General features: G+C 46.4%; 8 protein-coding genes across 8 annotated transcripts; 5 read left to right on the forward strand and 3 right to left on the reverse strand.

Moving 5' to 3' along the window:
- Positions 1-121: 121 nt before the first annotated feature.
- On the reverse strand, positions 122-1,732 carry PADG_11676 (uncharacterized protein; the record flags this gene model as incomplete). The annotated part of the gene is made up of 3 exons (XM_010761604.1): positions 122-851; positions 924-1,546; positions 1,613-1,732. The coding sequence occupies 3 exons, from the start codon at positions 1,730-1,732 to the stop codon at positions 122-124; spliced, it is 1,473 nt and encodes a 490-aa protein (XP_010759906.1).
- Positions 1,733-3,163: 1,431 nt separating this feature from the next.
- On the reverse strand, positions 3,164-3,679 carry PADG_03898 (uncharacterized protein; the record flags this gene model as incomplete). Its single annotated transcript, XM_010761340.1, has 2 exons — positions 3,164-3,198; positions 3,349-3,679. 2 exons carry the CDS (start codon positions 3,677-3,679, stop codon positions 3,164-3,166), a joined length of 366 nt encoding a protein of 121 aa, XP_010759642.1.
- A 1,212-nt stretch (positions 3,680-4,891) lies between these two features.
- On the forward strand, positions 4,892-5,098 carry PADG_11677 (uncharacterized protein; the record flags this gene model as incomplete). The annotated part of the gene is made up of 1 exon (XM_010761605.1): positions 4,892-5,098. One exon carries the CDS (start codon positions 4,892-4,894, stop codon positions 5,096-5,098), a length of 207 nt encoding a protein of 68 aa, XP_010759907.1.
- Positions 5,099-5,226: 128 nt separating this feature from the next.
- Positions 5,227-6,111, forward strand: PADG_03899 (uncharacterized protein; the record flags this gene model as incomplete). The annotated part of the gene is made up of 4 exons (XM_010761341.1): positions 5,227-5,368; positions 5,504-5,654; positions 5,698-5,829; positions 5,898-6,111. 4 exons carry the CDS (start codon positions 5,227-5,229, stop codon positions 6,109-6,111), a joined length of 639 nt encoding a protein of 212 aa, XP_010759643.1.
- Positions 6,112-7,354: 1,243 nt separating this feature from the next.
- PADG_03901 (uncharacterized protein) lies at positions 7,355-9,524 on the forward strand (the record flags this gene model as incomplete). Its single annotated transcript, XM_010760929.1, has 5 exons — positions 7,355-7,751; positions 7,846-8,028; positions 8,125-8,465; positions 8,557-9,007; positions 9,139-9,524. 5 exons carry the CDS (start codon positions 7,355-7,357, stop codon positions 9,522-9,524), a joined length of 1,758 nt encoding a protein of 585 aa, XP_010759231.1.
- Positions 9,525-10,869: 1,345 nt separating this feature from the next.
- PADG_03902 (uncharacterized protein) lies at positions 10,870-12,219 on the reverse strand (the record flags this gene model as incomplete). The annotated part of the gene is made up of 4 exons (XM_010761342.1): positions 10,870-11,172; positions 11,298-11,492; positions 11,599-12,037; positions 12,137-12,219. 4 exons carry the CDS (start codon positions 12,217-12,219, stop codon positions 10,870-10,872), a joined length of 1,020 nt encoding a protein of 339 aa, XP_010759644.1.
- Positions 12,220-13,851: 1,632 nt separating this feature from the next.
- Positions 13,852-14,546, forward strand: PADG_11678 (uncharacterized protein; the record flags this gene model as incomplete). The annotated part of the gene is made up of 2 exons (XM_010761606.1): positions 13,852-14,038; positions 14,332-14,546. The coding sequence occupies 2 exons, from the start codon at positions 13,852-13,854 to the stop codon at positions 14,544-14,546; spliced, it is 402 nt and encodes a 133-aa protein (XP_010759908.1).
- Positions 14,547-17,127: 2,581 nt separating this feature from the next.
- On the forward strand, positions 17,128-21,453 carry PADG_11679 (proliferating cell nuclear antigen (pcna); the record flags this gene model as incomplete). Its single annotated transcript, XM_010761607.1, has 9 exons — positions 17,128-17,939; positions 18,010-18,461; positions 18,529-19,182; positions 19,834-19,988; positions 20,158-20,173; positions 20,268-20,308; positions 20,421-20,850; positions 20,966-21,252; positions 21,436-21,453. 9 exons carry the CDS (start codon positions 17,128-17,130, stop codon positions 21,451-21,453), a joined length of 2,865 nt encoding a protein of 954 aa, XP_010759909.1.
- Between the last annotated feature and the right edge of the window lie 1,986 nt (positions 21,454-23,439).

The following is a 23,439-nucleotide window of genomic DNA, read 5'->3' on the forward strand; positions in this document are numbered from 1 at the left end:
AGTTTTGGGTTGATCACGTGGGAGAACTCGACTCTGGGGAAATCAATCTCCGCGATTACGTGACGGCATTTCAGGGGTGAAGGGCGGAGGGTGCGTTGACCTGGGATGTCATAGTTGGTTGTTAGGCCATAGTCTTGTCGGAAGATTCTTGAAAAGTGAGAGCATTTGAAGTGTCGGAGAGGGTGGTGACAGCATCTGTCAAATCTGCGCATATGGTGGCGTCATCATCTTCAGCGGTAGTTTCAGGCAGGTTTCCTGATGATGCTGGGATGGCTGCTGGCGGAGGAGGTGAAGGCGAAAGCACAATCGCGGTGTGGGGAGGAGGTGGAAGCATCCTCTGAGCTTGTGCAATATTTGTTAGTTGCCTCTGTTGCTGCTGTTGTTTTCCAAGCAGCAGACCCGTCGAATAAGTCGCCGGTGCTAGACTTGGGTTCGTTGTAGGAAACTTTGGTATATTGTTTCTGTTGAATGCACGGTTCTCCAGGCCCACCCGGGCGTTGAAGCCAACGTGATTCTCTAGTGGATTCCTCCAGCCGTCGGAGCTGCTTGATCCTGGAGTATTCTCCTGGACTAATTTCACATTCCACGGTTTGAGCAGTGGGAGCTTCTCTCCAAGACCTCCAAAGGAAGTCTCTGAGGTTGACAACACAACTTTTGCATCGCGCCAAACTTCAGAGCTGAAGTTGTGATACTCTGCCAGATACACGGCTTTCCCAGAGGAGGTCAGCGTCGTTAGGTTTAATTCGTAACAAGGAACCCATCCGGCCTTCTTTGTCACATAGGTGATGGAAAGCTCTACTTTCCCTGCAGTTTCTGATGCGCCAAAAACCGAAATGGTTGAGTTTCGCCGACTGGAGCCCGGAGTGTGATTCGGAAATCCGTCCAGATATTAATTGACCACTCCTACTTGCTGTGGATAAAACTTTGTTTGGGCCTCTCGACGTCTTTTCTTCTCGGCAACAGTAATATTGTGTTCATGCTGTTTTCTCTTCCTGTTTTCATGCTCAGGCTTTGCTGCAGCGTCTCGAGCGTGACTGAAGGCCGCTTCAAGGTCACGCATTTTGCGGCACAATCTGCTTTTCCGATTAGAAATGTCAGATATATTGCCTTCACACTCGTAACAATAATCGTCCAGTTTTAACCGCTGAGTCTGATAGGTGCGAAGATATTCTTCAAGTCTCGCCACTGGGGTATCACCTGCTTTCATGCTCTTTCCATAGTCATCTAAAAGTTCTATGGATTTTCTAGCTGTCTCCAGCTCTCTGTGGGCAGCAGCAAGACTCGAATCTAAAAGTTTTAACTCCTTTCCTGTCTTTGAGAGTTCGGACCTGTCAACTCCAAAATCATCATCTGGGTCGTCATGGTCAACATGATTGTCCTCAGGTTCGACTTCACAGCCAGGAAAAAGCTCCTCGAAAGAATTTCTCTGTGTTACAGTCGTAGTCTGTATGTCAGTGATGGTGCCAGGACCCTTTCCAGAAACACGAATCGAGTCAGGATCAACTTGGGGGTCTACGCCGTAGATGGTTATTTCGTTGGCGCCGGGCTGTAAAAGAAATCAATTACCTGGTTGGAGAATATGGTGTCAGCTACCCTGCACAAGGAAACATACCTTAATAAGGACGCCCGAAATTTCCCGGACAATGATAGCCATCTGAGGACCCAAGGTCACTGATTTTGTGGAAATGTCCACTAGAGATATCTCAATAGCATGGACAACCTCAGTCGCCATTATATCAGATGACAAATAGGGAGAACAACTATATCAGTTTCAGAGTGCAGGATAACTAAAATATCACATAGAGTCAAGAAGGGGAGATAGGGAAGACGAAATATGGATGTGCCAACAAAAGGCTAGGGCTATTTAAGAAGCAAATGTATGAGAGCTAGATGATGTATAGAGCGCTCAACGAGCAATTTATGAACAAGACTGACTTATCGTAAGCATATATATGACATAAAACAGAAAATTTTTTGAGGGAGGTCGCTAAGATCGCTGAGAGGACGGCCGGCTTTTATAGTTAGGGAGGAACAGGCACCAAGCTGGGTCGCTGCTCCAGGCTGCCTGGGCGTCTAAATATAGGATGGAATGTCAAGGGGTAAGCGAAGGCCACAGTATCATTCTTTCACTCGTTCGCACATGTAGAATTATTCTGATGAGTTGGTATAGGGCGAGTCCTTGGTGAGAACTACATATTTACAGATCAAATCTTATTTGAGCTCTAATTGTAGCTGTTAAATTTCGCGGGGATTTTGGAGGGGTGAGTCTCCTAACCTGTCAAGAGGCCGTCTAGTTGAACCTCCCACTTAAGCAGAACGCTAGGAGCGCAGATGAAGGGCAAATTTGACTGTTCATTATAAGGGCGATGTGGGATTAGATTTAAGTAAACAAGCAGTTAAAGCGTTGCATACATACATGCATGCATACGTCCAACCTCCTCCTCCCTCCCAGTTCTCTGCCATTCTATCACGGAATGCTAGAGAGCATCAACACCCAAACAGAAACTCGAGTCAAGGACAACCGTAGGGGAAACGAAAACAGAACCCAGGACGTGAGAAAATATAAAATATTATATATTATTTAAGACATGAATTTCAGAAATAGAAAAATACACATCCACAGCGGCCTTAAGGGAAAACAAAACAAAATAGCTTTTGGTTCCTGGGTAACGGTAGGCGTGCAATTCCCCCAACGAACTGCAGGCGAACGGGAGGAAAGGGAGGAAAGGATCAACGGTAGATAAAGATCCAGGTGGAAGAAGAAGAACTCAGGAGGCGAATGAAAACATGTACTAGCAAACCACGTTTCAGGTAGAAACAGAGCAACGGGTGGGAATATTCCACTCATGCTCAGAGCTCTCCCGTTCACCCAGTCCGACCATGACCATCGGTAGTTCGGTAGGAGACGTTCGGCAGATATTGTGAAGCAGTAGATGCAGGGTATATATGAACTCAAGAAAAGACCAAGAAGAGAAAGTATGACCAAGTCCATCCGAGCAAAATGAAATGGATCTGCAGAGCAGACGATTTAAACCTTACAAAATACCTATTCTACCTCAAGCAGTCATATCGTACAGACCTCTTCGATTAGACTTTTGATCCGCGATAAGTAAGAATGGTATTGTCGAGGATACGGCATCGATGGAGGTTGAGTTCAAAATGTTTATCCAGAGAATTTCCGAGTAACTTTGGCAATAACTGCACAGCAACTCATGTTAGTTAAACTTGGCGAGCAACAAAGGCTGGCTCAGCACCACGGAACATTATGAAGGCAGAGAGATATCACATATTAAGGACAAGAGAGAGCTGCGCCAACAAAACACATAAAAACAGCGGAGCAAAACGTACCGTGCAAACCAACAACTGAGAATATAAAGCCCAAACTCAGCACCAACACCACAACCGGGTCAACCTTCAACCCCGGGCTTTCGTCCGTATAGAGCTTTAGCATAGTCCCAGAGGAACCTCCAGCACCAGCAGCTCGTGTCGATGTGGGGCGCGCATTCCGGATGGATTCCTTGTGGTCTGCAGCAGCCCGACGGCGCAGAGCTGTCCGTGGTCCGCCCGGGGGAGTGGGTGATGAAGGACAATTGAGGGACGAGCCGGCAGCGCCGGAAGCGCTCAAGGAAGCCTTGGTTCCTTCAGCTCCTGAGTCGGCGCCAGATCCTGAGGCCTGCATTTTTGGAGATAGGTAGGTTAGTTGTGTTTGTATCGTGAATTGCGCTTTAGGAGACCTATTTGCGCCTCTAAGGGTGGGAAGAATTCGATAGACAGAGTAAGGAGCAGAGAGCTCCAGTGGATGCTTACCATGGCGCGGTATAGAGGGTGTTTGGTGAGATGAAAGGGAGGGAAATTAGGGGGGGTTAAATCCCGCAGCCACTTAAAAGAGATGAGAAGATGAGAAGAAAGGAAATGAAATGAGGTGTAGGATTGGCGTTGTGGAAAAGGTTGCTGCGAGGAGACAGCGAAGTAACTAGAGTTTAAGCCGATCTGAAGTGAGATGTCCAGAAAAGGCCACAATGATGTATCATGTATTGTCATTCTTGGCGTAATATTACCACTGACCTGCATAACTGGTATGTAAACTTACAATCCCACGATGTTCCAGGTAGTTATCCTTCACTGCGGATACTCTACACATATCATTTATATGATATTTAGGGAGAAAATATAAGTTTGATATTGAATCGCACATTCATAAAGTTATGATCTATTAATAAAGTCTCTATCGACAGAATCCACGTCATTACCGCAGCAAGGGTGGTTCCGCTCTGCCCAGAGATATAATAGAGATAACCCTCCGTCCTCACCCTTCAAATGTATGAAGTTGCGTATATATCCAAGGTTCACTAATGCCTAAGATAAATGTTATCGCCGGTCCCGTCGCATGTCTCTGGACTCTTTGTCAGAGTGCTAGAGAGAGACTGATTTGGTGGTGTTCAGCCTCATATCAGGTTAAACGAATCCCCCTTGCGAAGGCCAGACCCGTGTCGTAACTATTATTCCACATCATTCTTATTAAGGATTCCCTCTTTCATTAGAGAAATCCAAGTCCGAGTATCCTTGTGTACCCTCGTCCGCTACTTCAGTTATATCGACCACCAGAGCGTGGGATGGTAACATTCCAGGGTATGTCAATCATAATAACCCTTCGTTTGCTAAGTCTAATGAGCGTTAGGTTTGAAAAACACCATCTTTCACACCAGATTTAGAATTGCCCAATCACCATTTAATTATCTAGAACCAACCATTTTCAGGATTTGTTGGTGATGGGCCATTAAGGGGAGGTGTTCCCTTTGAGAGAAAAAGTCGCATCCTGCCATAGCAACAATTATCGTACATTTTTCTCACACGCAGATCTAGCCCCACGGGATAGTTATCATTCTATGTGATGGCAGAATTGTGGGCATTTTGGACTGGGCACTTGCAGGCTGGTATCCGGAGGATTGGGAATGGACAAAAGGCAATTTACACCCCGAGTATCAAACTTAAGCTTTCTCCCTATGAAGAGAAGCTTATGGCGGAACGCTTTCTTTGGAATCTTTACGACGAACCAGGAAACGTTTCACGAATTGAGAATTTTCCAATCAACAAATAGTCACAAATATTGAGAAGGGGTTAGGCATTCATGGCATATTCCAGTACAACAAGCCTAAAACCTTTGATTTTCTCGCCATGAAAATTCACGTTTTGCATACTTATTGCGTACAGTCCTTCAGGTCCAGTATGGCAGCTCTCTCCAATTTCTTACCTGGCAAAGCAACACCCACTGAGGCTATGCTCCCGTTCATTTCTGTGGTTCTTGGAGGAACGTTTCCAATCATGACACCACCAAATAGCCGCTCACAATCCATCGATCTCTCGACAGGTCAGATCTGGTGCAGTATTACTATCCAGTTTAACGCCATCTAACACATAATATGCCATGTTGATTGCTCGCTAGGAAGAATGGGATAGCATAGGCTGGTGGATGAACTGCTGAGATTATTCCATATATCTTTAGGAGTAAACGAGTGGCTATCACACCGTGCCACCCAATGCTTGATCCGGAATTTGCTAAAGCTCGTTCTTGAGAGCGCGAACAGGAAAGCAGAGTGCATACGCTGTACACCAGAAGAATCATTCCGAATACTGGATGATTTGAGAGCTCCTCGGTGATTTCAGCATGAAGGAATGCGGTCTGAATTCGAAGTCCAGCGAAGCTCTTCAAGCGTATCTTCAACAGAGCGCTGGCTTTAGGCCAAACCCCGCTTTCTGTGAAACGGGCTTTTTGAGCTTCAGGATATTACCAAAGGCTCTAGCTGCACCTATTGGTCGTCCTCAGATGCTGTAGCAGCTGCAGCATCTCTCATCAACTCTCTTTGATTGCCTGTCTCTTGGTGCTTTTCGCCAGCCAGGGACAGGGGATCTGTCGGGACTCGAATTTCTAAGGCCAGCTCATATCACTCCATGGTTCGCTCAGTCAATGCCTCTTTTATCAACCATAACGGCATTGATATCGCCATCATTCACAATATTGGCATGACACATGCAAAATCTGCCTTACAAGACAAACAAGAAGAGTTCGAGATTGTCGAAGGGGAGCATCTCCAACAGCGGATCCATGCCTGAAGGGAGAGACGCGAGATGCAATGACAAAGTCAATACCTGTGACATTATCATCCAGGAGGGAGGAATGATGTCAGTGTATAGAACATAAATTTTGGGCCCAGGAATCTTCTGAAGGATTATCAGTTAATGTGAACTTCAAGTCGTTGAAACGTGGATTTCTGCAAATATATCTGCAGACGATGAGCAGTGGTACCACCTTTGGGGGGAACAAACAAATAGTATCACATGACTCAACTCGTATCTGTCCATATAAACTTTTTTTGCAAAATCGAGTCAGATGAACTTCTATTATTAAATAAAGTGTGGGAAGAAATGTCTATTCTTGTTCTTACAATGGATGAGGGATGGTTAGGAACATCAGCAGTACTCAACCTCTCTCACGGGACACGGACACTTTCAAGGTACCTCCTCACCTCAACCACCTGTGGGCAAGGATTGCTAGCAACCTATGCATCATCACCCCGCAGCACTCTGAATAATGATATTACCGAAAATCAAACCGGTGTAACCACTCTAGAATGCCTTGAAGTGCAGCAGAACAGAGTTTTGCACGGAGTTCATCTTCAATCCTGCGGGACTTGGAAAAGACTGAGCCAAGTGCTGGTCAATGATATCCTTGCTGTCAGCCATGAAATGACATGAGACCCAGAACATTGACATATTATTATTACTGACTACTGCAAGATATTACTACATCAGCGGGCGCATCTGAAGTCTGTGCGTAAAAGATACCACAAAAGCCGACAAGACGGCCCGGGGACGACAGAAGATAGGATGCGAGCACGGTGCAAAGTGACGCATATTTGGGGTTAATAAAATTTAACTATTCTGGAGGCTGCTGATATGGCCTCCGCCGTATTATCGCGGAGCAATGTGACATGAAAGTTAATACTAAGCTCACTCTGACATGAGAGCGACCCCATCTCCAATCGATGAAACTTGCGAAGGCACATTTATTACTAGCCGAAACCAACCGGTTCAGTGGACTCTAGGGGTTTATGAGTTCGATGGCTCGTTCATCTGTGCTATCTTCACCCCATTTTTATCTTACTCCATTTTAATGACAGCAGCAGATGTGGCAGTCGCCAGTTTTTAAAACTGTTGGAATATTGTCTGGATCGCTTTCGGTCTTAGCTCTGCTTCCCTCTTCAACTTATGGTAGATAGACTCGAATGCGTGTGGCCAAAAATTATCCCCTCCCTTCAACAGAAAGTCGCAAAAACAAGGAGAGAAAGAAAACAAGATGTTGCCGCTCTTGTGCACTACAAACATCATTCTTGGAGTTGTATCTCATCTGCAGCTCTTCAAACAGGGCGAATGGGAGCGGCATGTTCCAACTCTTGCGGCAACCTATGCCTATGCCATAGGCCTCCTCAGCCCTATTGTGGTCCTTGCACTGGCGAAGCTGTCCGTCCGCGATCCGCTGTTATTGGTGTCGGCCTTCTGGATAAGCTATATGACCGGGCTTTTTGGGAGCATTAGCCTCTACCGTGTTTTCTTTCATCCTCTCAAGGCATTCCCGGGTCCGTTGGGTGCGAAATTAAGCGCGTGGTGGACCGTCAAAGTCTCTCTTCCTGGGTACAAGCTACCCATAGAAATAAACAAACTTCACAAGAAGCATGGAGATTTTGTCCGCATTCGTTAGTTACACATATTCAACACACTTTTACGGGGTAGCGCTAGTTGATGTATGGAGTCCAAGTTGCATACGACTCACTACTTATGTATCAACAGGCCCACGAGAAATCTCAATCAGCCATGTCGATGCCATTCGTGATATTCACGGCCCAGGGACTGTGTGTATCAAGGGACCATTCTACGATATCAATTATCCTTCCCGATCTCTGCAAATGATCCGCGACAATACGGCTCATGCAAGGAGGAGGAGATTATGGGACCGTGGACTCGGCATGAAAGGTGAACAAGCCATCATCTTTGACCTCTCCCTGTTAGCCACTCTCATATTTTAATCAGCCGCATACATATTAACCCGAGTACAATAATTATCTCCAGCTCTGTCCACGTACGAGCCACGGATAGTGGATTACTGCACAGAACTCGTTTCCCAGCTGTCCGCGAGAACACGGAATGGCAAGCCTATCGAGATAACCCAGTGGATGGACTTCTTCGCCTTCGACGTCATTGGCGATGTTGCATTTAGCAACTTGTTTAACATGGTAAAAAGCGGAAAACCAGGTGATATTCTTATAACATTAGCCGAAGCTAAACCCCTGCTTGGAATCCTCCTAAGCCTCCCGTGGACGTACATTCTTTTCCGGACTCTTCCCATCATTCGCGGGTTGTGGGCGAAACGTTTAAAGCATAGCGCGGGACGGCTGAGAGAGCGGATGAAGGTAAACTACTCTATACATTCTCTTTACACATAACGGAAATACACATAAATGCAGTGTGTAACCATTGTTAACTATCACGACCAATATCCAGCAAACAACAACCCTCCACGACCTTTTCACTCACCTCCTAAACGATAACTCCCCAGACTCACCCTTCTCCTCCCCCCCGCTCATCTTCGACGACTTCTCCATCCCCAGGGACCTGTTCTTTGAATCCGAACTCGCCATTGTCGCCGGTAGCGAAACGACTTCTTCATCCCTCTCCGCCCTCATCTATCTCCTAGCAATCTGCCCGGAGAAGCAATCACTGCTCCAGCAGGAACTGGACGGCATCCTGACAGACGCTGAGGATCTCTCATATCAAAATTTGTCTGCCAACAGCTCCCCGTTCATGGACGGCTGCATCAACGAAGCTCTCCGTTTATATCCCGCGGTCCCCGGCAACATGCAACGCATGACGCCGCCCGAAGGTGCATGGATTGCAGGCAAATGGATTCCCGGCGACACGCTCGTGTCCACGCCTACATATACAATGCATCGGGGTAAGATTCTGTTATTAGGACCAAAATGGTTATCAAACAATTCACCTTAAGAGCTCATATCACCCCATTCCCATTATTAGTGCTGTACGTACAAAAACACATGGATCTAATATACCTTACACACAACCTAGACCCTCGCAATTTCGAACACCCAAACTCCTTCATCCCCGAACGCTGGCTCACCCCCAATTCCACCTCCACTTCCACGTCCCCAACCTCCACCACGGACGCCAGTCTAATCCTGCACAAAGAAGCCTTCCACCCCTTCCTAATCGGCGCCCACTCCTGCGCCGGCAAAGCGCTAGCCTTCATGGAGATGCGCCTAGTGACCGCTCTGCTTTTCCGGACTTTTACCGTCCGCTTGCACTCAGGGGAACAAGCGCATAAAAAAACCACCTCTGCAAATGGAACCGGTGCATCCCGATTTTCCCTCTTCGATGAGCAGGAGCCGGGCTATCGTACGTATTTCACGGCGAAACCGCCGCCTTTTGAAGTTTTGTTAGAGAGGAGGGGTTAGGGAGGTGAGGTGAGGGGTGCGGCGTGGTTTGGTGGGTTTGAGGAAATGAGTTGGGGGTGTGAAGATGAGGGTGGGGATGGAGATGGGAATAGAGAGGGATCGTGGGCAGTGTGGAACTTGGAGGATATGAGGCGTCGGATGGGGGTTGGAATCATTTCTCATTTGCGTGACTTGGAATTTTAGCTTTTAGTTATGATATGAATATGATATGATATCATAACATGACATGACTTTGATCGCGAAGTTAGGTGCTGTATGAATTTTGGACATGGATTTCATTTTCCTCAGTCAGTATTAATATCATGACCTGTTCTTCTTTTTCATCGAGTTCGACTGAACAGTCGATTGGACAAATAGCCCTCAGAAGAGAAGAACTTTGTGCCATATAAAGTCAAGCATGTCCTAGACATGTACGTCATTTTGTGTCAGGATGGGGGAGATATCTAATAAATAAAAAATCGAGAAGGAATTCATATATCATGCACCAAGTTTTCTCTGACAATCAAAAAAGCACTAACAATCGATAACGTCCACTATCAATATATATTACCACCTAACTTGAGGAATCAGAAGATTAAGAAAAAAGAGAACAAAAAGGAGTTGATTGGGTGCTTGCTGGTATGAATAGAGTTCCAAAATCATCCCCAGCCAAAACAACCAGAAGGGAAAAAAAATATCAATAACAGAAAGCCTATCATGAAAACTGCTTAACATCAAGCTGCTGTCGTTAGTATAATATTACTATGACATGGTAGGAGTATATTACCTAGAACAGGACGGACACATTATCCCATTCAGCAGAAAATCAAAAACCAGCAAGAAAAACTTGTTCAAAAATCATAGGCAACCTGGGGGAGATATGTATCACAAAACCAATTCAGAATAAAATAAAATAACAAATCTGAAGATAGACCCACTCCAGGTGGTTGGTTGATTTATTTAAATGTCAATGAGTTGCATCTGGGTATTTGTTTCTCTGCATATTCTAGCAAAACAAGCAAGACGTGGGTCTGAAGTTGAGAGAGGAGAAAATGGGGTGTTGTGGGGTGTTGTGGGGAATAATTATTATGTAGTGCGTATATATGTGTTTGAGGAGAATTCCATCCCCTTTCTTTCTTTGATTCTTGCAATCCATTTTTTCACAGCAGGGTGTTGATTCCAAGGTTTCTTTCCCCTCCTGCACACTGTCCAATCCCCACAGAATACAAAAATAAACAAACACCAAAAGCAGGGAAGCACATGTAGACGGAAAAAGAAAAATGGCCAAAAAGAGTAACACACAACATACACACCGGAGGAAAGGGAAAGAAAACAAACAAAAATAAATCCCCTCAACCCTTTTTCTCTAATCAATCGTCATCCTCACTGGCAACAGCTCACCAACCTTCATATTCGTCGACAACTCCGTCGTATTCGGCTTCTCATCATCGTTATTAACCTTGCGGCTAGAAATGTGCGGTTTCAAGCCCTTGTTGAAGTTGTTCGTGCAGATACAGGCGTTGATGATGGTCATGATGATGAGGGCGATGGTGATGACGGTGAAGAAGGTGAGGGATGTGCGGGCGGCTTTGTAGGCGTCCATACGTGGAGGGGTGTACATGCGCACAAGCTTGAAGAGGAAGTAGGCTAGGCCGCCGTGATAGAGGAGCTGGGGGGGGGGGGGGGGGGGGGGGGAATGGGTGTTAGTTGAGTTGGTAAAGAAACATGGATTTTTATGATGGGGATAGGATGAGGTGCTTTAAGGGGAGGGTGACTGGTTGGGGTGCGGCTTACAATGGTGATAATCATTCCGGGGGTATTTTCGCGACGGGTGGACCAGGCTGCGCTTAGGAGGATTAGGATTGTGCAGGGGATGGCGATGATTGTGAGGATATATTCTGTGGCCTTTTTGTCGGTGACGATAACTACGAATTGAACTGTGAAACCGAGGAAAAAGAAGAAATCAAATTTCAGGAGGGCGATGTAGATCTGGGAATATCAGTCTATTAGCAAAACCGGCAATTGTGCAAGAGTCTTTTAAGGGTTGTATAAAATGTGTATAAAGAGGGCCCAAAGAAGAGCGTTTTTCAAATACCTGGTATGTTAGATACCGACGCTTCATCCGCAAATCAGCGCTAATATGTTTATATATAGTCCAGGCGAATTCATCATATAACTTCCAAGCAACGAACATCATGAGCACGGACCCAATGCCGATGATAATAGGTATAGCAACGAGAAACGGTTTCACGTCGGGCCAGATTTTCTTGTCGATATTGTGTCCCCTGTTTAGGGCAAGGATGGCTTCCCGGATTTGGTCCGTTTGCACAGCACCGTATATCAGCAGGCCGACATTGCAGAGACATATCCCGATGACTTGGATGGTGTTTTTCAACCGTAGGGCATCGTAGGTTAGGATGAGCTCGTATACGAAGCCGAAGATGTAAAGGGTTAGGAATGTTGGAATTGTTCGTGATGTGGCCGCAGTGCCGTAGTTGCCTCTGAGTTCGCTCTGGAAACGGGCAAAGACGTATCTGCATTTTTGAGCAATTTGGAGTTAGAATGTTGCACATATAAAAATATATATACAAGCAGATACGTGATTGCAGGGAAATGAGCAGCGGCACACTCACGACTCAAATCCAAGAATAATAGCAGCTTGGATGCAAGTTATGATAACGAACGACCACGTCCAGCGTGAGTTTGGCCGATACATTCTGGGCTCTTGAGGGAAGACGTTTGTATAGCCGTCTTTGGCACGGAAGCCGGGGGAGGATTGGTGGATGGAGTAGTCAAAAGCCCGCCCTCCCAGGACCGAGGCGCGAGATGGGTGGTAAGGAATCTTGGCGGCTTCGCTCCTGGACGGAGCACGGCGCCTTTCAGGAGGGTATTTCGATCAATATTGGTGAGATCAGTGCAGCGGAGGGTGGTTGGATGGACGATAGATGGGTCAGCCTCAGATCCGCGGGTGCTGGCGATCCTGTTGCGAAGGGTACTTATTTTTATGGATGGTGAATGATGAGGATGGATGAGGTGTTCGACCAGGAGGGCAGGAGGTGATAATAATAGAAAGATATGTATGAATGGTATTGGGATTGGCGTTGGTATGGGAATTAAATCTAGGTCACGAGCCTGTTGTTGACAAGCCCAGTGAGACCAGTTGACCAACGCCCTCCCAGCAACCGCAGCGAGCAAAGTGATGAAAAAGAGAGAGAGAGTTGGATGAACAGCAGCAGCAGCAGTCCGTGGAGCCCAGGGAGAGGAAGTAAATAATAGTGATGAAAGTGTGGAGAAGGAGGTGAGAAAAAAAAAAAAACTATCTTGCACTTGTCGTATGTTAGGTTGGATTAAGTTTTGATCTCGGCTGGAGCAAAAATCCCTGGCGAAGGGGAGGCCTGAAACACAATGTGTAATGGTGGCCAGGGGATGCTGTAACCAAGCGAACCGGGGATGAGACGGTGGGTGGTTGGGATGGAGCATAATAGTACTCCGTATAGGCTGACCTGATGCAGATGCAGCCAGTCTACCAATAGGTTTAACTAATAGTTACTAGTAGTTATAACGGATTCTTAGTTGTAAGTTTAGTTAAGGAATGGTGGATGGGGATGGGGACTCTCATTTTGCGCATCACTGGCAAAACACTGGATGTCAGCAATTAACGATTAACGATTAACGACTTCGCTGAGCAACGGCTTGGATGGAACTAATACTTATGTACTCCGCATGTCCCTAACCGTTCTTCAACCTGCTGGTGCTCAGGTATCCCAGGAAGGACATACAGTATTTACATACATGGAGGATACATTCTTGTTTTCCAGCGGGTTGTGGGGCTGAATCTGAAAAAATATCCCGGCTTCGCTGCCCAACTTCACAAGGCTGACAGAACGGTCTTGATCAAGAAATCCGGAGTGTTCTGCTAACGAAGCTTACCGAACCTGCAAAAGTCCAATGCGATGGCCATTAGACCTATTTATTTATTTATATATATATATATTGTTTTATATTTTTTATTTATCACAGCTGAAATTTTCAACCGGAGAAAAAACCTTTTTCTCCCGGACCTTAAAGTCAAAAGTTGTGTGGACCACCCATTACTCTATTTCGAAAAACTGAACATAAACACCACAAACCCCAAGGAGGAATCGCAGTTTTCTCGCCCTGTGGCTAATTTTATATTATCCCCTGCGTCTGCAGAAGAGCATCGATGCATCGACCCGCAAAGAAACGACATAAGAAATACCAAGAATCTCTTTCCGTGCTGTCTAGCTCGGTTACTGCATTCGTGGGAACAAGCAGTGTTTATTTTTGACTCGCCATTGTTGTCAGGCACAACAGCAAAACTGGAGCCATGGTTCAGTCTGAGACCTGCGCTTGGGCTGGTCCGTGGCTAGTGTTAAACCTTCCATCCCCGACCGATCCATTCCGCGCGTTAACCCTTGGATTTGTGAGGGGATTTACCCGGGGTGGGGAGGGGAAGATAGCCAGAGGCCAGAAACAAGATCCCAGAGTTTCCGCTTCTGGTGGCTGGTGGCTCGGTTTGAACACTCTTAATTCTTCTCCGCCGTATGTTTTATTATTTGCAGGGTTATAAAGCGGATTAGTCAAGTATTCCCTCCCTGCCGTGTGGCTGGTGAGGGCGAGGCTGTGTAGTTATTCTTCAGGGATTGATGACGCTGGGATAAATTAGACGACATCAGGGGCCACACAAGTGACACCTCGCGGGAATTAGTGATCTTGAAACAATAGACATTGACAATGAAAATGCTACATCAAAACGTAGTAGTTATATATCTTGACCCCATTGCATGCAGCAGTTAGTCATGTACAGCTTCATCATCCCCCCCAACCCCCGGCAGGCCAGTTAAATACAAATCAAAACTGCTCTCCTTTGGTCGAGAAGCACGCAATTGCAAGCCTTGCTTGAACATGGGATGTAAAATACCCCAGTTGCTGCTATTCCAGGGCATTAACCGATTCCTTATCCTCCACGATGGCAATCCTGCTCGGGTGCGCCTTGCTCGATATGAGCGGCTACTTCGTTAGGCTTACCGAAAATGCTGCAATATGCTTGTGAATTTCTGTAATTCTCCACCCCCCCCCCCCCCCCGGTCTGAACCCAGCATTTGAGAGAAATGCAGTCCTTCTGTGGCGATTTCGCTTGTGAGCGCTGTTTCGAATGACTCGGTGATGGATTGAAAAGCGGGGATTTACGCTGGCAGTTTACGATTAACTGCCCCCTCAGCAAGATATCGCCACATTTCGTATGATACGGAAAGGCAAATATATGGGGTAGGGGTATCATGGAAACAGAGGGAAACTAGCTAATGATGGCTGGACTCCAAGGGAAAGCACACCATTTGCGAATGCCATTCGGGGCGAATGTCCGTTTCTCTCGACCCGAATTTACAGTTCGGACAAGCTCAGATTTGTAGTAAGAATGAGAAGCTAGCTCTGAGGAAGCTCTCGTTCCTCTTCTAACTTTATTTGACGAACTGCCTTTTGCCTTCCAAACCCTGTGAAAAAAGATTCGCTTGCTACACATAAACTTTGAAGCGAGTGGCTGGATGCTCCGATGCTGCCATTGTTTTGCTGCTCCACGGAGCAGCAAGTTGTCAGCAATGATGGCCTTTTGAAAGAGAACTCGAGAACACATCTCGAATCTCACAACAAGTTATCGGTTGGCGACCGGAGAAGAGCTTTCAAGAAGCAGAGTAGCAATTTCACTGCTTCTTTTGACTCCCTCTTCATTTTCTCTGCCATCTGGGGACAGGCGCGAGACAGCCGGATGAGAAGAAAAGAAAAAAAAAAGTGGAACAATGCATCAATGGCCAGAGAGATTAAGAGGTGAAGAATATATATACCTGGTAAGCCGTGAACAGGAAAATGATAGTGTCCTTGATTTGTTGTATTACAATTCCTTCAAATCTGAGCAGCAGCACCATAAGATTACCTACATGAAAGATCTGTGAGACGTGGCTGAATAGTATCTTCTATACTTACGGAAATGAATATATAAAAGCACACAAATTCAAGCATGCTCGGTTTCATCAAGATATCCATTGGGAAGTTTGTTCTGTCATGAATTTGAAAGATTCAATACACCCACGCGGGTCAGATAGGCCAAGATACAGCCCTTTCCGGGAGCTGCTCACAAGAGAAAAGAGGATGAAATATCATAGTATACATGTTCAGAGCAGAATTTCAGAGAAGAATTCTTTCCATAAAAATAATTCATCCGAGAACAAAATGCTGCAGTCATACTCATGTTTCCGTCTTGAGAGACCATACGAGTGTAAAAGGGTGAATAGAGGTAACCATATCTAGAAGCATAGTATATCGATTAGGTATAAACATATACATTGATATGGACATTGCTGGATAGAGATCTTGCTCCCAGGTTGCCCTGTGAAAACCAGTCACCGCAGCGAATCTCCGCGTCGCGATAGGAGAAACCAACGTGTGAGCCCTTATCAGCACATCAAGATGTTCTAGAAAGAAGGGAAAAAAAGGCATCTAAGAACGCGGTAACAAGACATATTTGCCGCTAGATCGGGTTGAGTAAATATACGGCGTTCCAAGGTTCAAAGGAGGGGAAAAGCCGATCCACCAGACTTGAGCCTAAGGATGCGTCAATATTATTGCGGATACGGGAGAAAAAGATTGAAATCCTGCAGATACCCATAGACCTACGGGCCATTTCTGCACCGGGTAGCTGTTCTGTACATACGCACAATGCATCATCGCAAAGATAGGTGACAAGTGGACAGCTTGTCAAAGAGACGGATTGGTGAACGCAGGTTAGTTAGAGTTATCCCGGGTGGGAATATGCTAGCTGGCAGTGGGCTGCTTCTTCCAGTGGTTCCAAGGTTCAGGCACAATGAGGCAGAAGGAGTTAGTGCCCCTGCTGCTTATCTGCAGGGACTGCAGATCTTGGGAGATGAAGTGGGTAACTAAACCAAGATTGATTAAGCTGTACGTCTATCTGTCCTGTCTTGAGATTGAGAGAGAGGGAGAGGGCGTAGGTAGGACTGAGAAGCAACAATTGATATTAACTGGTGACAAAACCGGTTCGGCTCTACCCTGGACAACAATGCCCCTGGAGCGCGCCCTCCTTAGCGCGGTCAGGTGTCTTCAACCTCCACATCACCGGGCGCTTGCAGCCGCTGTCAGCCCCTGTGGCATCAACCTCGTTTCGGCGCTTCGGCTGTTCACCTCCCAACTCACTAATAACTGCATCCATCCATGCTACTTGGAGTATTAATATTCCAACGATTAGGTGTCGTTTCATCACACCAAAAAAACGAAAGAAAGGAACTAAACAACCCGGTAACGATCTCGTGGCACATGCGTGCGTGCGTCTCTGAACCACTGGTCGATTTATCCCTTTAGTCACACTTGTACTACCCTCCATTGCATCCTTGGGAAACGCTTTCGTCGCCTGCTCAGCGCTTCCCCAGTCTCAATTCGCACATCATTCCATGAGGATCAGTTGACTTGGCTCTGTACTGGTTCATAAAAGCCTCCAAGAACCATGTCCTTCTGTGATGGAGGCGCTGATTTATCAAGACTCGCCTTTAGCTAAATATCTGGAGGGTATGCGTTGAGTTAATTAATCTTTCTCGCCATGAATCTGTTGTCGCGCTTTTCGACTGACTCTGCCACTCTAACAGGCGAAGGTGAAGGCCAGGAAGACTGGGCGCTACAAGAGGACCTCAGCCCATCGCAACCTCCGCTGGATTCATCGACAGCTAATTTCGCACCTCGAGGACCCCCTACGTTCCAAGATCGAATACGAAATAGACTGCCGGTACCGCGACAATTGAAGCCATTGGCGAAACATCAAACTCTGGCTAGAATCTCTGACTTCTGCAAGGTATGGGGACGCTTTTTCCGTTTTCACGATGTGGATTTCCCGTTGCTGACTGGTTATACTTTTCGCATCGACAAGGCAGTTGTTAGTACAACAATAGGGAAAAGTGAGAATGAACGGTTCCTCGAACAATTTGGATACATCATCGTCGCCTCACAGCTCCTCAACGAACAGTGCGCACCGTCGTACAGTGCCATAACGGGATTGCTATCAAATACTCGCAATAATGAGGATCAGTCAAGCACACGAGCAGCAAATTTTGGATTGCCTGGGGCCGTATTCACAGCCGGTGCATCCTTTTCCGTGGTCTGGATACTCCACTGGGCTCGATCGCGGCAGGGATCGGATTGGAATGTCTGGAGGATATGTGTCCTAGTGGTCCTTCTGCTGGCAGTAGCAATATCGTTTTATGCGTTTGCAAAGCGCCAGTGGTTGAAATATCTTCGTCGCCAGGCAGTGGATGTTGCGTCCGTGCTTGTTGCAAACGCGCAGTCCTTTGATTCTGCCGCTTCAGCATCGGTTATCTTGATACAGGAGGTGGAGCTGGTTTCCAGAGGATATAGATTGTTTGTTACCAATTCCCCAAAGCCGTTTTTGCATAATGTGGTTCATTACATACGTTAACACTCGATATAGAAGCACTCCCATGCCGCCGATAACCCGCCTAGAAGAGCAAACGCAAACAAGGCGTTGTTTGAGACTCCGGCGCATTCTCTCAGAGTGTCTTTCGGAAATGCTGGAGCGATACTTAAAGACGAAACGACATCTGCGACTACTTGCAGATACCGCCAATCTGGAAAAATATTATGATATTTATGATTTCTCCCCGGAGGAACTCGAGGAAACAAATGCACTGTTAGCGGACAGTGCGATGGAAGATGGGACCTCCTTACGAACCCTTCGAAATTTGTTTTCCAAAGTTTATTCCGTTAGAAAGGCTACTTTATGCTGCTTGCTCGCACTCCCAGCTGAGGGTGGGGAAGCCGATATTGCAAATTGGAGTACCGCCATTGAGGAGATGCAGCGTCTCGTTGCTGCAGATACAGGTTGCGTAGAAAGACTGGTCGCCATCCTCAATGAGCAAGACCGTAAGTAGAGACTTCATGAAACAAAATATGCTGGCAAGATATACACCCATACTAACTTGCAGCCTAGATAATATGATCCCACCGAACCCACAAGCCAAACTAGCCCCGAATAAAGACCATCACCGCGCGCAACTCCGACGCCTCAACTCCCTCTCCCAAGGAATCCGCAGCCTCCACGCCAAAATGCAACTAATCCGCGAGGAATCTGACGCAAGCCTCGAACGAGCGACGGACGACACAGACTTCGGCACCACCCTAACGACCCTCTACGAATCCATCGGCACAGACCTCCGCGGCATCCTCCAGGAATGGGAAGCCGGAAAATCCGCCCTATTTGCCACCCTCGAAAACTCAGGTCGCCTCTCGCGACCTACGAGTTCCCTCAAATCTCCCGCGTCGCCGACATTCAGTCTCAGCGGCGTGACTGCAGTTGACGGCGGGCCTCCAGAGGCTCTCCGGGCGTTGACGGGTGAAGATCAACAACAACAACAACAGCAGCAGCAGCAGCATCAGCAGTCCCTCCAAAGTCCGGATAACAACATGGACGACGATGAGGTTTTTGAAGCCATTGCTCTACCCCTCAAGCGGAATTCTATGTCGCGGGAGGAGAGGATTGCGCGAATGAAGGAGGAGCGGGCGAGGCAGGCTATGGTGCGGGAGAAATTGGATGCTAATACGCACATGCTGAGAGAGTTAGAGACTGTTATCAAACTGCGTCCGCGTGGGAGGGCATCGCAGCGGATTACGAGCATCTAAGCATGATGTACTGCCTCATTTCTTCTTTTTCCCTTTTCGTCCCTTTTCTTCTCTCCTTTTTCACTTTTCATTTCTTGCTTTCCTTTTTTCAACCGACGGGCCTGGTTTTGCCCGTCGTCGCCTCTGCCATTGCCGTTATATCAGCATTTTGAGCGTTTTTATTCTCTGAGAAGATATTTGCATTTTCCGGTTGATTATCCAACACACCTCCTTCCTGGAGTCCCAGCTACGCATTTGATACCCTGTTCAACGGCGGACGGAAGTCATTTGACGAAGTTGAGTTCAATATCATTATAATTCGATCAACTATTTTCTTATTAATGACTTCTCTATCATTCTTTAATGAGGCCCCCTTTTGTCAATTGTTTAATTTCTTTTTTCTATTAGGTTTGAATGGGTTGCTGTTGAATATTGCATAATGTGTAATTTCTATATTCTTATATTTTGTCTTTTATGTTGGAATACTGTACGGCACCATAGATAAGTAGTCAATAGGAATAATTTATGTCAATTTGCAAAATCAATCATTTCGAGGGTGCTTGTGCAGACTTGCTGCTCTTTTGTGTATTGTATGAGAGCTGGTTATTGTTGCCTTGTTGCTGGTAGATTCGGTTAGGTAAGAAGGCTAGCTCGAATGGGGCAAGATTACCTTTGACCCGACGCGATTCGTGTCTTGCGACGCGTCGGCGCGCTCTCTGGCCCCGCAAATCTTCGACCGCCAAACTCCAGCTCCCTTCAACATTGCACCGCGCACCGCTTTCTCCCACAAACGTTATACCCAATACCCTATACTCAGTACCTGCTGACACTCTCAATTTCTCGTCTCTACAACCGTAAACCCTCCCAGAATAATCCCCTAACTGTATGCCAGACTAACGGAATAGCCTGGCAGAACGAACTGGTGCCCAATACTTACGTTCCACCATATCACCTGCGACAGTCCCTCTTGTTCTTTCGTTTAATATTTACCCACCTCAGTTGACAAGAGTATGTGATACGATTCCACTGGTAGGAAACTGGCCGGTTCACTGACTTGGAATTTGACAACAGTGTTGGAAGCACGGCTAGAGCAGGCCAGCTTGTTGAAGAAGGTAAAGGCGATCCCACACCAGTCCTCACACACATGCACCTTGTTCGTTCAAGACGTGCTTAACCCGGACAAAACCACTTAAAAACAAAAAAAAAAAAATTTATCACATCCAGGTCGTCGACGCCATCAAAGATCTAGTCCAAGACTGCAACTTCGACTGCAATGACTCCGGCATCGCCTTGCAAGCTATGGACAATTCGCACGTTGCTCTCGTCTCCATGATGCTGAAAGCAGAAGGGTTCTCCCCTTACCGCTGCGACCGCAACGTTGCGCTGGGCATCAACCTGGTCTCGCTCACAAAGGTGCTACGTGCGGCACAGAACGAGGACATCCTGACACTAAAAGCCGAGGACTCACCTGACGTCATTAACCTGGTTTTCGAGAGCGCGGAGACGGACCGGCTTAGCGAGTATGATATCAAACTTATGGATATTGACCAGGAGCACCTGGCGATCCCAGACACGGAGTATGCGGCTACGGTGGATATGCCGTCGGCGGAATTCAGGAGGATTTGTACTGATTTGGGGAATTTGTCGGAGTCTGGTATGTTTCATGGCTCTCTATTGTTGTCATTAATTTGCCAACTACGGAAATAAGCAGGATAAATGAAAATTCGGACAGTACCCCTCATCTAACCACCCCCTTCCCCACTCAACAGTAATGATCGAAGCCAACAAGGACGGCGTCAAATTTTCCTGCCAGGGCGAAATCGGTAACGGTGCCATCACCCTCCGCCAACACACCAACGTCGACAAGCCAGACCAGAACGTCTCCATCGCCCTCTCTGAACCCGTCTCCCTCACCTTCTCTCTCAAATACCTTAACAATTTCTGCAAGGCCACGGGTTTATCAGCAACTGTTCGTCTCTGTCTCTCCCAGGAGGTGCCATTGCTCGTCGAGTATGGGTTGGGCAGCGGCCATTTGAGATTCTTCCTTGCGCCAAAAGTATGTCCTGTATATCTGAAATACTGGAGGGGTGGTTGTTTTGTTTTGCAATCTATTCCCCGCTCTTTCTCCTGCAACCCCCTTTTACCCCAAACTTTTTATTTTTATTTTTTTTTATTTTTATTTTTATTTTTTTTTGCATTCCAACTAATAGAACGGTTGCTAATTAATTTTGTTCTATAGATTGGAGACGAGGAATAAATGGCCCGAAGACAAGAACTAAACATAAGAAAAAATAGTAAAATCCAACATTTTCAAGACCATCATCCATGATTTCCATTGCCCCGTCATGTCTGTTGTAAACTGGCAAGCTATGAGATTCCAAGATGTTTTGCATCACGCTTGCTGTTACTCTATTTTTAATGGAAGTAGGGGAAGGCGAAATAATGAAAAGATTTGTTTATTATGAGTTATATATTATGATTCAAGCAACGTAACTTTAATGCTTTTTTTTATTTATTTTATTTATTTATATTATAAATATATATATATATATATATATATTTGGTTCTAAGCACAAGTGGCTACTAATCATGGAGTGTGATGCGAGTTCGTAGCAGTGAAGAGAATGTAAATCAGGTCTAGTTGTCTTTCCCGAACCCATGTCAAGGGCCATTCCAACGTCAACCCTGGAGCGAATTGAGCCCAATTGCCAACTACCATCTACTGGCGCCCATGAGAGGCACTCCCTCATACAGCCAGACCAAACTGCACTCGGAGAAATGCGTTGCTGAACCACGATATAAATAGCCCTTCGCCAGTCCGGCTGATAGAAAATCCCTGCAATATAGTATGATCCCAAAAAAAAAAACCACAACCTGGACGACCAACAAGAAGTCAGAGGAGAGCAATACATAACGTCGCACGGAATGAACAAAAAAGGGACGTCCGATCCTCGCACGGCAGATGCAATAAAAAAACACACAACAATTAGCAGTATCCTTTGTTCAAAAATTCCAACCGGCTCCCGCAACGGAGCAAGATGAACAAACAAATATGATAACCACGAACCTTTAAAAAAGTAAAAAGTGAAGCGTCGTCCTCACCAGAGTAATCGGAATCGAATTCATACCAGACCGCTCCCTCTTAAGAAGAAAAGAAGAAACGGCTATCCTGGCACGCTGCGTATTGCACTAAAGTGTCATACACCGCCAACCCCACCAACCCATCCCCTCCTAGGAGAGAATTTGAAGGGGCGGAGGCGGTTGTACACACAATCTTCGCAACGGCTCTCCCATGGGGAAAATTGAAAAAATCTAAAGATGCGCCGAAGGACAAGGGGGTTTTACGCCCGCCCTCAGCGACAACCCAAAATTTCTAAACCACCCCGATGTTTCTGATGCCTAATTGCAGACGTGGTGAGATTCACGCCAGGCCCTCACGGGCAGTACCGACTCACTAACTCGTTTTATTTGCCCGGTAAGGAGCGGAGAAAGAGAGTGGGTTGGGTAAGGGTTCTTTTTGAAGAGTACTCCGAATTTCTCATCTGCATGTTCCCGCCCTTTCTTGTCCTTTTCTCTGCTGGTTTTTGGGGGCCAGTAGAGAGAAGGCAAAAAGGAGAGGGGATGGGACAGATCTGTTGGATCTGACGTGTGTAGCAAAGAAACGCAGCTTTGGTGAGGACGACGCTTGGAGGGAAGAAGGGAGAACGAGAAGGAGAGGAATTTTGGCGAGGTGGGAGCTTTTCATTGCTGGAATTTTAATTTGGGGGCGTTGGAATGAACTTTGTGCATTTGAATACGCTAGTATGGATCTGGTTAGGCTGCTGTACGTTCATTCTGCCGTGGGTTGCCGCTTTTTGTGTTTCTTTTTCCCCCTTAATCATCGCTAAGTTGAGTGAAAGAATTGTTTGGTGAAGAGTATCAAGTCAAATATTTAAGGCTCTCTGTGGATGTTGGGTTACCATGGGGTCAAATGATCCTCTGACGTTTCTTCAACTCCGTCTTTCATGTTATGCTTCCCCGTTCGTGCCAGCATCTGTTGGAGAGATGATTAATATCTCTATGTTTTACAATGAAGTGAAGCCGAAATTAGTACGGAGAATGTGAGTGAACAAAGCTGCGAAGCGCAATGCCTAGGTACAAAGTAGCATTTTTGGATCATCAGTGAGGATGACAACAGTTGAAATACGGTTGAGGGTGCTACCCAATACTCAGATATACGTATCCCTTTCATGGTGTCGGGATA

The sequence above is a fragment of the Paracoccidioides brasiliensis genome (assembly GCF_000150735.1).
Source record: "Paracoccidioides brasiliensis Pb18 unplaced genomic scaffold supercont2.4, whole genome shotgun sequence".
NCBI lineage: Eukaryota > Fungi > Ascomycota > Eurotiomycetes > Onygenales > Ajellomycetaceae > Paracoccidioides > Paracoccidioides brasiliensis.